Below are 15,885 nucleotides of genomic sequence, written 5' to 3'. Positions count from 1 at the left end.
TAAGAAGTCTCTCGTGAGGGACTTTGCCAAATGCCTTCTGCAAATCCAGATACCCTATATCAATTGGCTCACTTTTATCCACATGTTTATTTATGCCCTCAAATAATGTAACCTTTTCAGAGGTTGTGTGGAATCTAGGGGTGCGAATGGATGCAAAATAACGTTATTCTCCCCCCCCCCAACTAAAAGCAGCATTTTTAAAGCTACATATGGTTCATCATTTAAAGCAGGGGGTTCTCAAACCAGTCCTTGGGACACACCTAGACTGTCAGGTTTTCAGGATATTCACAATGAATATGCATGAGAGAGGATTGTATGCACTGCCTCCATTATATGCAAATTTATTTCATGCATATTTATTGTAGATGTCTTGAAAAACTGATTGTCTAGGTGTGTCCCGAGGACTGAGAACCCCTGGTTTAAAATATATTCTCTCTCGGGATGATTTTCAGACTTCTGTGCAGGTTTTTATTTGAGCTTGCATTGACTACTGTAACTTGTTATATGTGGGTCTCCCAATGTGTGGCAAAAAAGCCTTGCAGTAAAATCCAGCAGCAAGAGTAGACTGATAGTGCCATGTGCGCCGAGGAAACATGTAACTACAATTTTATGACAATTGCATTGACTGCCGGTAGTCCGAAGGATACATTTGAAAGTTTTAATCATAGTTTTTAAGTTAAGGTTTGGGGTTCCCAGGTATTTGCAGGGAGTACTGCCTTGGTTGGAGGTCTTCAAGATGCACAGTTGTTAGTTGTGCTGTAATTTCAGGAGAAATATACATGTGCTCTTGCTATAATCAGGCCAGTTTTATGGAATGCACTACCTGGAGAGCTCAAGAAAAGTGAGAATTAACAATTTTGTAAGCAGCTGAAAGCATTATTAGTCCTGTCAGCATTTGGATGGCATGTGATATCTAAGTTTTTTAATTTTTTTATTTTATTGAACCTGTTTTGTGTATATGTGTTTTACACTAATTGATTATGGGGTAGATTTTCAAAGGTACGCACACATGGACACCTGATTTTATAACATGCGCGCGCTTGTTATAAAATCAGGGGTCGGCGCGCGCAAGGGGGTGCATACTAGTGCATCTTATTTATTTGTTTATTTATTTATTTAGGATTTTTATATACCGACATTCTCGATACAAATATCGAATCAGGTCGGTTTCCATAGAACAAAACTGTTGCGGTTAAGGCGTTACAATAAACAGATTTTCTGAACATAAGAACATAAATATTCAATAGACAACAATAACTCGTCAAATAACGTGAGTAAATGTAGAAAATAGCTAAAAATAGACGGTGAGTTAAATTGGGATGAGCAAGTGACAGTGAACAATGTTGATGGGCATAAATATGAGTAATGCATGAGCTAAAGAACTAATGCATCAACAAGGGAGTCTTTCAAAACACGTGGGCTGTCCAGATCAGGCGTAATAGGGCCTTGAGGGGGTATGGGCGGGCGTGGAACTTATAGTGGACTATTTTGCTCTTTGACCCGTGTCGGAGTATTCCTGCGATTCCGGAAAGGCTTGCCAGAAGAGCCACGTTTTTAGGTTTTTCTTAAAAGTTATTTGACATGTTTCTTGGCGTAGATCCGGCGGTAATGAGTTCCAGAGGGTGGGCCCGGCTGTGGAGAGTGCTCGTTTTGTTAGTGAAGTTTTGATCGGGGGAGCATATAAGGAACCTTTGTAGTTGTATCTGATAGGTCTTTGTGATGTATGAGGGCGGAGTTGCGAGTTTAGATTTAGGTGGGCGATGCCCATGATATCCTTGTGGATCATTGATAATGTCTTGAATGTGATTCTGGCTTTTATAGGTAGCCAGTGAAGGCTGTGAAGAATTGGTGTAATGTGGGCTCTTTTATTTGTGTTGGTGAGTAACCTCGCCACGGCGTTCTGCACCATCTATAGGAGTTTTGTAGATAAGACCGGAAGACCTAGCAGTAGAGAGTTGCAGTAGTCTAACTTAGACAGAATTATAGACTGAACTACTAGACGGAAGTCACTGAAGTGAAGGAGTGGTTTCAGATTTTTGAGCACTTGAAGTTTGAAATAACATTCTTTAGTTGTGTTGATAACGAAGGATTTAAGGTTGAATTGATTGTCGAGACACACCCCTAAATCTCTGACGGAAGGGGAGTGGTTAATGGATGATTTTGCGAATTGTGTTGCGCTTTGGGAGTTGATGAGAGTATGGTTTTCGTCTGGCGAGATGATGAGGATTTCTGTTTTATTTGAATTGAGTATGAGGTTCAGGCTGGATAGCAGAGTATTGATAGATTGTAAGCAATTGTTCCAATGTGCCCAAGTTTTTTGCAGTGATTCTGTGATAGGAAGGAGGATCTGAATGTCATCAGCGAAAATATAATGCTTTAGCTTGAGGCTGGAGAGTAGGTGGCAGAGTGGAAGCAGGTAAATGTTAAAAAGAGTAGGGGAGAGAGATGATCCTTGTGGTACTCCTCGGATTGATTTAATAGGAGGTGATTCTTCGTTATTGATCTTGACTTTATAGAATCTATTCTCCAGGAACGATTGAAACCAGCTATGAGCTTCTCCTTGAATTCCTATATCGGATAGCCGCTCAAGAAGGATGGCATGATTGACTGTGTCGAATGCGGCGGATAGGTCGAGAAGAGCGAGAAGGTATGGTTGTTTTCTTTCAAGATTGAGAAGGATGGTGCCAGATAACGATGCTAGTAGAGCTTTTGTGTTTTGCGATTTCCTGAAGCCGAACTGGAAAGGGGAGAGTATGTTGTTCTCCTCCAAGTACTCAGATAGTTGCTTGTTGACGAATCTTTCCATCACTCTTGAGATCAGGGGAAGGTTAGCGATAGGGCGGAAGTTTGCAGGGTCAGCCGTTGAAAGGTTAGGTTTTTTTAGTAAGTGTTTCAGAATGGCTATTTTGAGTTGATCTGGGACCTTTCCTTGAGTTAAATTGCGCGCACCGACACTTGCGGCCTTCACCTGTTCCCTCCTCCCTAATCTAACCTTCCCACCCCTTAGCCCTATTCTAAACCCCCCCCCCCCCCCCCCGACCTCTATCTTACCTTTTGCGCCTGCCTCTGGGCAGGTGCAAGTTGCGTGCGCCAGCAGCCTGCCGGCACGTGATCTTCCAACAGAGCAGCAAATGGCCGCTGTGCCAGAGGCCTCAGGCCCCGCCCTCAGACAGCCGCTTTTTTGAAGCCCCAGAACTTAGACACGTCACGGGGCTTTACGCGCGTCGCCGGGTCTTTATAAAATAGGTCCGGCGCACGTAACCCGATTTACACGGGTAGAGCTTTTAAAATCCGGCCCTATATGTATTAAGTTGTTAGCCACTTAGAATGATAGGCAGAATATAAGACATTTTAAATATAAATATAGAGAGAAAGAGAGAGAGAGAAACTAATAGAATTTAGGCAACATAAATGTAAGTATAAATTGCTCACGGAATACACCAAAATATTCCCGGTTACTGAAATAATCATTAATATATTGAGTACAAAAATGATATTACAAAATTAAAAAAATTCCTTTAACAACAAATTACACATGATGGGGCAGATTTTAAAAGGTGTGCGCGGTTCCTGGCACGCGCACATGGACGCACGGATTTTATAACAATTGTTCTAACAATAGTAAACTTTAGTGGAGATTATCTGTTGGTTACTGGATGTTCCAACAATGATAGTGCCTGGGGCATCTTATCCATTTTTTTTTTTTCAGATGGCCTTACTTATGTTAAAATCATTATCTTTTCACTTAGCAGTTGATTTACGTTTTTTGGGGGGGCTGATATTGTTACAGGTACATAAAGACTTCAGGGAATGCCACCGTTGATCACTTATCCAAGTACCTGGCAGTGAGGCTAGCGCTGGAGGAACTGCGCAGTAAAGGTGACTCCAACCAGATGAACCTGGACACAGCCAGTGAAAAACAGTACACCATTTACATTGCCACAGCAAATGGCCAGTTCACTGTAAGTAGCTGAATCCATGACCTGCCTGCCTTAGAGTCCAGAAATCCATCCTCATCTGTGCTTGGTTTTTCACTGTACAATCACGGGAATGGAATTTTGTGTCGTTCTTTACCAGCCGCATAGTGATTGTGTTGGTGTAATTTATAATGCATGCATCCCTTACGCTTGGGCAATACTGTGGATAGTGCAGGTTTTATAAAGCCAGATTTATGAAACTGATCATCATTTCCTTTCAGCTGCTCTTCTCGCACTCCCCACAGAGTGCACTTTTAGTTTTGCTGTGGGGTGCAGCATTGGTGCATAAGGGGATCGGGAGAGGGGTTTAGTTTGCTCTGGCTTTTGTAATGATAGAGGGAGGTTGGAATAGGCGTGGGAGGGTTTTCTTTGGTAATGTTCTTATTACTTTCTAATTCTAAGGAATGCCTTGTAAATATGTGTTATATTTTTATGCGCTATACAAAAAATAGTCACCAAATAACAACACCTGACGTATTCTTTATTAAATCATAGAGGTCTGGAAGAGGTATAATTACAAATGTAACTAGGGTGAAACAACAGGTCCAGTTAGGACTTATTATGCATACTTTCTAATCATAGTCATCTGAGCTGATAATTTTTAAATTTTCCATGCACTTCAAACAGCTGCCAATAGTCATAGAACGTGGCCTAAGTGAAACTTGTATGCAGAGAATGTCGTTTACTTAGGTTTCTGATTCAGAGGTGCAAGTAGAACGTTAAGAATTGCAGACAAGTGCTTCATATCACGAGAAGCAGCCTGGAGATTGCCCAGTATTCATGGGGCCAATAAACAAACGAGGCTGGAAATATACAAATATATTAGAAGGCATCCTATTATATATTAGAAAAACAGTACTGCAAAACAACATCGGGCGCAGTTTACGAAATTATGGTGGGCAGTGGTTTGTCTAGAACTATGAACTTTAAATCTACTAGATAATGTTGACGAGCACTCCAGTGTTCAAATAAAAGTGCTTGTAGTTTGCCTTGCCAAATGCAGCTGAGATATTCCAGGATACAAAACCCAAACAGATCTCTTAGTCTTGCCAACATATAGCAAAAGATAACATGGGCCAATGCCCGACTGAGAATTTATCGACCGACCCGTTCGCTGAGGTCTTCTCATCGTGGTCTATTAGATGTGCCTTCTATCAAACATGCCCGTTTATTGGTGACAAGAGAGTGTGCCTTTTCAGTGGCTGCTCCATCTTTGTGGAACTCTCTCGCTGAGGAGATTCGTTTATGCACATGCATTAATTCCTTCAAATTGCTGCTAAATACATTTTTATACAAGCAGGCTTATTTATAATTAGAGAGACAAAGATTTATTTTTATCCTATTTGGTCATTTTAGTTTTACTAAATTATATTTTAAATAATGGTATTTTACATATTGTTTTACTTGACGTTTTATGAGTTGTGTCAGTTGTTTGTACTTTGAATTGTTTATGTTGCCATATGGAAATAGCTTAGGTTTTAAACGATTAACACATTTTAATAAAGATAAAGACATAGATAACAAAAGTGGCCAAGCAGGAAATATATTGAACCAACCAAAGTGGGCAGCACTTTGGTTGGTTCAATATAGAACCCCTAGACCTACTACACCCTCTCAAATTACACTCTTCAGCTAGACCTTTGAGAGATGCCTATAAGGGATCCCTTCATGTTCCCTCAATCAAAATGGTACAAAGATTAACAATCAGGGACCGAGCTTTTTCAACAGCAGGCCCCACCATTTGGAATACACTACCCCCAGACCTCCGACAGGAAACCTGCCTCATAAATTTTAAAAGAAACTGAAGACTTGGCTTTTCGGTAGAGCCTTTCCTGTCTCCTAGACTATATTCTACTAAGATATTATCCAATCAGCTGTGCTTCAATAACTAGCAGAATGTCATATAATCATGTTATAATGCTAGAGTTATTCTCCTGAGGTTGGCTCCAAGCCCCTTCTCTCTGTTATATCTCTCTACTTTGATTATCTTTCTCTTCATTTCCAATTCCAAGTTACTCACCCTTGTTATAATGTAACTTTTTACCTTCTGCTCCCAATCTGTCTCCTCTTTTGAGGTTTGACTAGTTATTGTTAATGTATGTAATGTAAACCGAGTTGATTTGATCTGTATCAAGAAAATCGGTATATAAAAACCCTAAATAAATATTTGAATTGGTAATGAATCACCACTATAGGAATATGTGCAAGCAGTACAATTTCTACATGGAAAATGAGCACCAGGAGGCTGTAGATTATATAAGATACTAGACGAAGGTGTTTGAGTTGAATGAACCAAGTAGTCCCGGATGATGTGGTCCCTAGTCAAATTGAATAGAGCTGACTGCCGGACGATTTTATGGATGCTCAAAACAGTCTATTGGTATCTTATACTCTGCTGGACAGGGGAAAAAGATAAAACGCAAAAGGTATGGCTGTCTTGTACACAAGGTTGCAACAAACGGGTATGGTTGGCCCAGTGAGCTCTCTTATTTGCTTTCTTAATCACTCAAATTGGATAGCCCTGTCCAAGGAACTACATTTACATGTGCTTGGTGCAGGCTTTGAATTTTGAAGTAGAGGAGCACATTCTCTTAGGTCTAAAATATTGGCCAACTGGCAGATTGTTCCACTGCCTTTTAGGGTGACAGCCGGCCTATTTCAACAAGGTGTTCTCGTTAATAGGTTTCCTGTAAATGGAGAAATAAAAATCACCATCTATTAGACATATAGTGATGTCCAAAAACACTACTGAGGAGGTGTAGGTAAATTTGAGCTTGTGATTCTGGTCTTCAAGTCAGAAAACATTTCTGCAAGGATAAAATTCTCCTGTCCACAGCTACAGTATGTTATCAACGAAGCAAGTCTATAGCTTAATAAAACGGGGGAAAGGACATTGTGTCAACCATAATTGCTTGGTGTGGCCCCATATAAAAATTGGCAACATCAGGATCCATAGAGGCACCCATTGCGGCACTTTTAATCTGTTGAAAACTTTGCAAGACAGACAGAAATGTCTTTAAGGGCAAATGATGGTGATCCACAAAGAAATCCCGTGGGGACAGAAACGACGTCAGGTCTGGCATCCGAAGTTGAGGAAGAATGTTGGATATATATATATATATATATATATACACGGTGACCAACAACAGGTGCTGTTACTTGGTGATTATGTTTTAATGGCTCTTTCTTTTTTAAAATTTTTACCTATAAGCTGTACGACTTGCCTTGTTTTTGGCTTCTCTGTATTTTGTACACTGTTGTGAGCTGCTTTGCATCTCCAGAAGAAAAAGCAAGGTATAAACGGAGATAGCTCATTCTACAAGTTTAGTAACGAGCACTGGTTCTAGTTAGTTACGGAAATCTATTGGAGCAAAACTCACTCTGCCTGCGTTAAATTTTGATCCAACACTTGAAATTAAAACGCCAAGAATTAATTGTTAGGATATATAACCGAGCCTCAAAATGATGCCTGGATTCTTTTCTTTGCCAAAACCTTTGATACCCAAGGAGTTTGCATTTCAAAATGTCCTTGTACTATTTTTTTATTGCTGTAAACAGGAGTAAACTCTAAATAGCTGTAAACGTATTGACATGCAATATTCTCAAAGTTGATGTTCTACCCAATAGCAGAAGTTGTGGAGGATGTAGAACAGCATTTGGTTAAGGGGAGAGCCAAGCTCTACCCTTCCACACACCCCTCCCCCTCACTAGTCTCTCGCTCTCTCTTTTTCTCCCACATTGCCCCCACACCCATTCCCCTGCACCCACCTCCTCTCTCACTCGCTTCCTTTCTCCCCCTATTTTCCCTTCCCCCATTCTGATGAGCGGCAGGAGGAGTAGGAGAGCGCTGATGCCTCAAGCCACGTCTTCCTCTGCCGCCTGGCCCAGCTGCTGCTTTGAATTGCGCGGCTGTACGACGTCACATGCTGTGCAAAGCAAGTGTTTGGGAAGTGGGAGGAGGTGGCTGATGCACCCTGCCCTCTTACTCTTCCCCTCCTGCTGCCTGCCTGACCCGGCCCCAGGTCTCCCGCAGCGATTCTGTGCTAAGGGCCAGATTTTGCTGAGCCACGAAATCTGTAGGCCGTTCCATTCTGACGTCTATGAGAAGTGGGGCAGTTTTGTGCAATACTTTGAACCTGCTAGTGCCAGCAATAGAGGAAAGATGACTGTGCAATGTATGGGGAGATGGAATGAACTTGGCTCAGTTTTTCTGTTGTTGCACAGTATTATGTGAACTTTTCTTAAAATCCTGTTTCCTCCCAGCCAGAGAGAAACTTGGGTTGATACTTCATTTCATTCACGTGAACACTTTGGGGTAGATTTTATAATATGCGCGTGGTTCCCAGCACACACACATGGACGCATCAATTTTATGGCGCGCACATGTTATAAAATTAGGTGACTGCACGCACATGCTCGCCAGATTTTATAATCTGTGCGAGCGGCGCGCGCACAAGGGGGGGTGAATTTCTGCAAAGTCCGCACTGCGACGCAATCAGGTCTTCCCCAGGATCCTCTCAGTCCGATCCAATTAAGGAGTGGCCTGGGAGGGAACGTCCCTAACCCCCTGCCTAACCTTTCTTCCCCTTCCCACCCCCGAAACCTAACCTACCTTGCCTGATTTTTTAAATTTTGTTACTTGCTGCTCCTCAGGACAAGTAATTTTAACGCCGGCTGGCTGCCAGCGCACGCTTCCCCGAGACCACAGCTAATGGCAGCTGGTCCCTGCCGGCCTCCATCCCACCCCACCCTTCCCCACCCAGAACACCCCCCCAAGGCCACCCCCCCTTTGAAGAGGCCCGGTCCTTGTGCGCATACCGGGGTTTACGTGCGTGGCACGCGCAAGGCCCAGTCACGCACATAATCCCCGGATTTTCCGCGTGCAGGCCTTTTAAAATCCGGCCTTTGTTTTCTAAATAAATACTTAAGAGGGATTGTGACCAAGGTTCTGAATTACACGACAGTGAAACGGAATAGAAGTTATTTAAATGCCCCGTACCTAAATGACGTTTATTCCAGGCTACTTCCTGACATACCTTAGAGAAATGACTGAAATGTTTGGAATGCAATGCATTCACGTTACTGGGATTCTCAGAGGGCTGTTTTAGTATTTGCACACTAACAAGTTCAAATTAACATGGCAGCGTGCTTTTTTTTTTAATTCTTGGTGACTTGCAGGTGTTAAACGGTTCTTTCTCCTTGGAACTCGTCAGCGAGAAGTACTGGAAGGTGAACAAACCCATGGAACTTTATTACGCCCCAACAAAGGAGCACAAATAGGCTTTTGTCAGGAAGCCAAACGTAAGACTCCAGCCCTTGTTTTCTAGCTGTGATCTCGTAATAATAAAGAGAGAGACGACGACGCCACCCTTCTCTTCCTGGACAAGGACACAGACGTCTTCTGAGTTTCCAGGGAAAGGCACAGACGCTGCAGTTTCTTTTCTGGGGTTTTTTTTTTTTTTTAAATGAATTTTTTTTCCATTACTACATTCCTCTGAGACTTGAAAAGATGTAGCCGGCTCCCCGTGAACGCTCTCCTAAACGGTTGACAGTTTGCTGTCTTAGTTTGTTGAGCCGAGGGCCATCTGAGCCATATAAATTGGCCTTTAATGAAGGTATCGGTTTCTTCCTCTCGCCTTTGCCTGGCGAGCCTTCAAACTAATAATTGTATTTAAACCTAAGTAGAGAAAAAAAAGGTGTGTGTGTGTGTTTATCGTGTGTTTCCTAATGTTATAAAGAGTCAGGAAAGCCCATCCATGATGTCAGACGTGCGCCCTCTGACTGCTTTGAATAATATTTAGCCATGAAATTCTCCCAGTGATGCAGGAGTTCATTGGCCCTTGACTCCACTCTATGTGAAGTGCTTTCTGCCCTAGTGAACAGCCACAGGTACGGTGCTGAGAAAAAAAATGGAATTGCTAGCTGAACGTGAAAAAAAAATGAGTTGGTTACAACATAAATAGTAGGATTATAATAATCTATTTTTTTCTCCTGTTCCATTTGTGTGGGGCCCATCTTGCTGCATTAATGTATCCTATTAAAAATGTTCTGCAGTTTGCTTTGCCTTATAGCTCCATGCTGTCTTGCAATAGTTGCCTAATAAAGCAAACTGAATATTATTGTGAGAACCGTACTATAAATAGTATCAGAAAATAGCTTCCACTGCTTGGAGGGATTTTGGTGTGCTAGTGGGTATGATGAAGTAGGTGCCATATAGTCACTAAACTGATATGTAAGCAAACAGTTTTGATTAGATTTAAACATAAATGTCTCGGTCAGTCACAGAAACACGTTTTTTTTATTTTCTAATGCAAATAAAACAGCTCCATAACAAATTAAAAAAAAAAAAAAGTGTTAAATAAATAAAATAAAATATAAGAGTAACCACTTATCTTTATACTGATGCTGACTGCTAGATCTCCACAGGTACCGATTCAACTAGAAAATGGAGCCAGGTCCTCAATAAACGTGCACGGGCTTTAATGATCTTAATTATAGACCAGGTGAAAGCTGAAGCAGGGCAATTGAAAGCAGGTACATACTATGGATGACACTTGTGACCAGGGGTGGACTTGTCCTATCGGGGGATTGGGCATCCCCCAGTGGGATGGTCACTCTGGTCACGTGGTCTGCCGAGCACGGCCACAACAGAGCCGTGCTCGGCAGACCACGAGGTATCTCCTGGGCCAGCCGGGACGGAAAATCCCCGGGCTGATCTTTACCTGGAATCCGCCCCTGCTTGTGACATGTGGTTAGCCAAATTCCAGCTGGCAATAAGTTTGTTTAGAGAAGAAGATTTAGTGTTATAAAATTCTCCCCAGAGGAGATAGATTACAAGCAGGGCAGCAGTTTTGTTCAGATGCGTGCAAGTTACAGTCATCCATGCAAAGGCAAGGTGACATTTGCAAATTTCTTACATGACTCGTGCAATGAGGAGATTGGAAAGCTTTGCCTTGTCGGGACAAACCTGATCGTTTCATGGAAGATGTACAATGTGTTTGCACGAACGTCCCTCTCCCCCAAGTATCGTATCTACCTCGTACCAGAGAACAGTCTCCACCAAAGTCCCAATTCCTGTGGAATGGTCCATAATAGGGTAGGACCTTAATTGTAGCCCAATTGGCCGTCTTCGATAAAGGGTTTGCTTTTGTACCTACAAATGTACTGTTGAGCAGGTCTAAAGTTAGCCAGATACATTTATCAGGCTAACACAAACTTATCCAGGCATATTTAGCGGTGGGGCTACACCACTGAAGATTACAGTTAAGTTAGCTGGATATGTTTACCCTTCTAACTTACCCCTAGATTCTTCATTCTGCCTCATTTATAGCAGAATGATGAGTCACCAAAAAAAGCAGGGGAGATAATGGGCAGCCGGCCGCATCACTGCAGTGTGGGTGCGGCCATGCCGCACACTGTCACCCCCATACTGCCATGAGAAAAGGTGGTGTTATTTCCCATGGTGCTGCCGGCGACAATCGGGAAAGCATTATTGCCAGCAGTGCTGCTGGGCCATAACCCCACCCACACTCCTCCCCCTTTCCCTAATTAGCATGGCCGAGCGCACTGTTTAACCTGCAGTTGGATGCAGGTTGTATTGGCGCAACCTAATCCCCTTATGCAATTAGCACCTCCACAAGATGCATCCAATGCACGGCAAAACTAATAGCGCTCATCACATGCAAATGCATGTTGATTAGGCTATTAATACATACATTTTTGCGCTCAGAAATTAATGCCTGCCTGGAGCAGGATATTAAGTAGGTGGACCGAAAGATTTTAAAAAAAAAAAAAAGTTTTAAAAAAAGTGCCGGCGGTCATGTTTGGGAAACGGTTGCTGTGTGCCGGTTAGGAAAACAGATTTTCCGTTTTCTTAACGGGCAGACATCCGCGGACAACCGGCCTCTCCTGGGTGCATGTTGTCAAGGAGGCGCCAGAGACACACAAAGGTAAGTGGTTATGCCTGCATTTGTTATGAAGCTGTTTTATTTGCATTAGAAAACAACAAATATTTTTCGGTGACTGACAGACATTTATGGTACATCATTGGACTAGTGTGCATTTAAGTCAGAACTATTCACTTAGGTATCAATTTGTTCACTATGTGCCATTTACAGAGTAGTTGTACCGACATTTTGTGGTTCTCACAGTATTATTCAGAATTGCTTTTTGATGGCGTGAGAACTGTTTTAACTCCTCTTTTTTTTTCTGTTCCAGTTTGCAATAAAACGATCTTGTGGACTCAAAAACAAATCTGGTGAAGTTAAAATGATCCCCAAGCGTTTTGTTTTGTTATGAATGCTTTTCTTAAGCCGCTGTGGATTCTGGATACTAGGATATAAAGGTTTTAAATACATTTATTTAATTCTTCTCTATATCGGTATTAGTGGTTACTTCATACCGGTTTACATCCAAACTGAAAGTAGAAAGTACATCAAACAGGGAAGGGGGATGGGACTGAAAGGAACAGGAGAGAAAGGTAGCCGGAAAATGGCAAACAAGAGGTCAGAATAGATAGATAATAAGGTAAACAATGTAACATAACAAATAAATAAAAAATAAGGGGCATATAGTGTTAAATTGTAATGCTATAGGGCCTCAGAAGAAGATAATGTTTGGGGGTTGCTTGCACGTATTGAGTGCCCAATTGTGCTGTAACACGGTGCTTTTCAACCTTTTTTGAGTTTAATGTTACACTTTGGAGTTTACTTCATTCTCACAGCACACCAAACCAAGTTTTGCCATGTCATTGTATTTTCATTATAAATTATAACTAACCTAGCCGTGCACCCCTGCACAATCCTTTTTCCCTCACCTTGCCTGTGTGATCTTATGCCTCCCTCCATGCAATCATTTCTCTTTCACATCCCCTCAAGGAGAGGGGTGTTTCTTACCTGTTACTGCCTCTTTCATGTACTAACTTTGATCTGAGGTTTGAACAGGCCATTCCAGCAGGTCTCCTGCGATTGCGGGGCTCCGCACAATCTGACTTCAGAGTGGAGCCAGCTGGCGGAGGAGGCAGATACAGCATGAAGTGCCAACTGAAGGAAGAGGATCATACAGCACAGTGGAGATTCTTCACAGCTCACAGGTTGCAACGCATCGCTCTATCCCCTTATGAAACGAATTGGAACTCTACTGCGGATGTTCATAATTCATTGATAAAATATGCAGGGGTCTTGGAAAAGTGCATCGAAAGAAAATGAGCTTATCTGCAAACCACAGACAAACTTTCTTACCCTGTCAGTTTTTAGTTAACGCCAAGCCGTCAGAACCACTGCTCGTCTAGGTTTGTGGAGTGTAATAGACCAGGACCATTACTTGGAGCCTGAAACTTCATCAGCTTCTCTGTTGCTTCCCTCCAATTGGAGCATTCCTGAAGCTAGAGCTTCTCTTCTTAGCAAATACTGGAGTTGGAGCCGAGAACGTTAATCAAGTGTGAGAAATGCACAAAATAACTACCTTCAGACTGTTATAAAAACATGTGCATGCAAATGCATCCTGGATAGGAAAAAGCAGATACCAGTTTGGATTGTTCAGAGTTAATAAAATTAACAGCTAGGAAATGTTCCATTGTTGCACTCCACTGCTCAGTATTGTGTGGATGTACCTTACCAGTATCTTATTTACTTTGCTCTGGTGTAGCCTGGAGAACTCAATCTGCCAAAAGCTGTAGCTGTAGCCAGCCCTCAAGAACATCCCTTGCAAAGTGGAAGTGCTGTTCTTGGATCGCAGTTGTGGCCGTGGCGGATCCTTGCTTGCCCTTGTGCCCGAGTGGGAGGCTGCTTTGCAGCACAGAGCTGTCAGGAAGACTGTGAGCCGACCCGCGCTCACAGTCCCTCCCTTCTCCTCCCCTGGGTTTCAAAAAACGTATGTATGATGGGACACTGGAAACAGTGGTAGCTGGTGGAGAAGGGGTGTTAAGTGTAGGTGGTAGATTTTCTTCTGTTTCTTGAGGATTGTCAGTGGAAACCCATTTGCCCCTTCTACAGTGTTTTGTGAAAGCAAACTCCAAGCCTTTGCCTAGCACACTGCTTCAGCCGAGCCGTGCGATTTCCCCACCACCAAAGGAAGAGCACATTGCTCTTGTAGTGTGCTCTCAGATTCAGAGGAACTTTGTATTTCTCTACAAGTGTCAGAGATACAACTGTGAATCCATTGAGCAATCAAGGTTTGAGTTTTATTAACCCTGAAAAAAGGCAAAAAGTTGTTTAAACTTCTTGTTAAACTTTTTATTTTCCAAATAAAATATTAAGGCTTTCTTTACAGTAGAGCGTGAAAAGTCATGTCCTTGAAACAGGAAGATAGAGAAGAACAATCTTTTGACTAATGTGAGAACCAGAGCTAGCCGTCAGAGGGTGGCCACACAGCTGATATTAACTCTTCAATGGCCAGAGCAATTGGCAGATCTTTCTGTCCCAAGTTGACAAGCACTAGGGAAGCTTTCATCTACTCAATTGATTAAAGGATTGTCTATCCAAAACCGAGGTACTTGGCCTCGAAATGTAAGGAAACTGACCTTCTGGGGAAAATTGTTTGCTTATTCTCTTTGTTCTCCCTCTGATTCTATGTTGGCTCTTCAGACTCTGGAGATTAGGTCAAAAAGTCAGGTGGAGACCCCAGTGTAAGGTATCTGACTGCTGATGGGAGACACTTGGAAGACTCGGGCTGTGGAGTTTTCTTGGTGAGCAATGTCTCAGAAGTGACTTTCAGTGTCAAACAATAGCGCTTTGCAGGAGGGACAGGAGAAAAAAACTCCATGTAGCTCAAGGTCTCTCTCTACAGTCTGGGCGTCCTCTGTCCGGTAAGGTCTTTCCCAGGTCTGGTATCCAAGTTCCCTGTTTTGGCAGAGATGTAGGCATCATAGCTAAAAGAGGTGCCTGAGAGGCTGAGCCCAGTGGACAGAATATTTGGAGAATCTTCTTACCCAAGAAGGAATGGGAACTTGTGCATACTCTCAGGATCCTAACAGTTCACCTCCTCATATTCTACTTTTTAAGAGTATATAGAGTTGTATTTTCATTCATCATTCAAAAACTTGACAATGAAGCGTGTACTTCGGCTAGGGTTACCCCAGCTTCATTTGTTTCGGAACGGGCTGAGCCAGTCCCAGTTTTACCCCATTGAATGCATAGACTTGTAAAACTGAATCCTCTCTTAAAAAAAAAAAAAAGCAGGAAATGCATTGGAATGAAAATGTGACTCCATCAGCATATCCTTGGTTTTTTTTGCACTAGTGGCACTTGTCTTTCATGGATTATTGGGAATTTTGGGAGGTATGGTGGGACAATGGGGTTGACCGATCTAGTAGGGTACAGCTATAAAGGAGCTATGTCACCGTACAGTAGCATTTTATCCGGTATCTTCGCTTGTCAGTATTAGGAATGTAGCACAGAAACCATTATGGTTTCAAAGAGGTCTCCAAAAATTAGACTCTCCCCTTCTTTAATTCCTGCTGGGAAGATGTAAACCACCGTTCCCATATTTATATGTTTAATAGCTGTAAATATATAACATCGGTTTCAACGGCTTATTGGGCTCCTGCATATTTGAAATATTTAATCCAGCATGAAAACTTAGTGACCTCCATTTGTAAATCAATTTTATACTCTGATTTTAGTATTCAAAACAAATTCATGTAATGTTTGAGTATTTTGTGTAAATTGTGCTACGATTTGAGCTACCAAAACTTGAGAATATGTTTTCTTTCTTACGCTACACATCTGGGTGTAAACTTTTTATTGTATAAATTTCTTGTGTACGACCACTAACTATAAACCGGATCCAAATGCTATTAGTTTTGGACTTTAGGTGAAAATAAAATTAGTTGTTGCAGTGGTAACATTCCTTCATTGTGATTTAGATCTCTGTCCGAGAGCGAGAGATATCTGTGAAGCTGAATTGTCTG

At 42.2% G+C, this 15,885-nt stretch overlaps 1 protein-coding gene across 1 annotated transcript in view; it reads left to right on the top strand.

The window, feature by feature from the left end:
* RNF2 (ring finger protein 2) overlaps window positions 1-15,207 on the top strand; it is a 197,853-nt gene extending 182,646 nt beyond the window's left edge. Inside the window, exons 7-8 of the mRNA XM_029617550.1 lie at window positions 3,791-3,962; window positions 9,156-15,207. Of these exons, the coding sequence (XP_029473410.1) occupies window positions 3,791-3,962; window positions 9,156-9,257 (274 nt within the window). The 3' untranslated portion in view covers window positions 9,258-15,207. The remainder of the gene's footprint in view (window positions 1-3,790; window positions 3,963-9,155) is intronic.
* The last annotated feature ends 678 nt before the right edge of the window (window positions 15,208-15,885 follow it).

This window comes from Rhinatrema bivittatum, chromosome 10 (genome assembly GCF_901001135.1).
Source record: "Rhinatrema bivittatum chromosome 10, aRhiBiv1.1, whole genome shotgun sequence".
NCBI classification, from domain to species: Eukaryota; Metazoa; Chordata; class Amphibia; order Gymnophiona; family Rhinatrematidae; genus Rhinatrema; species Rhinatrema bivittatum.
This window is presented reverse-complemented; position numbering and strand designations above follow the sequence as displayed.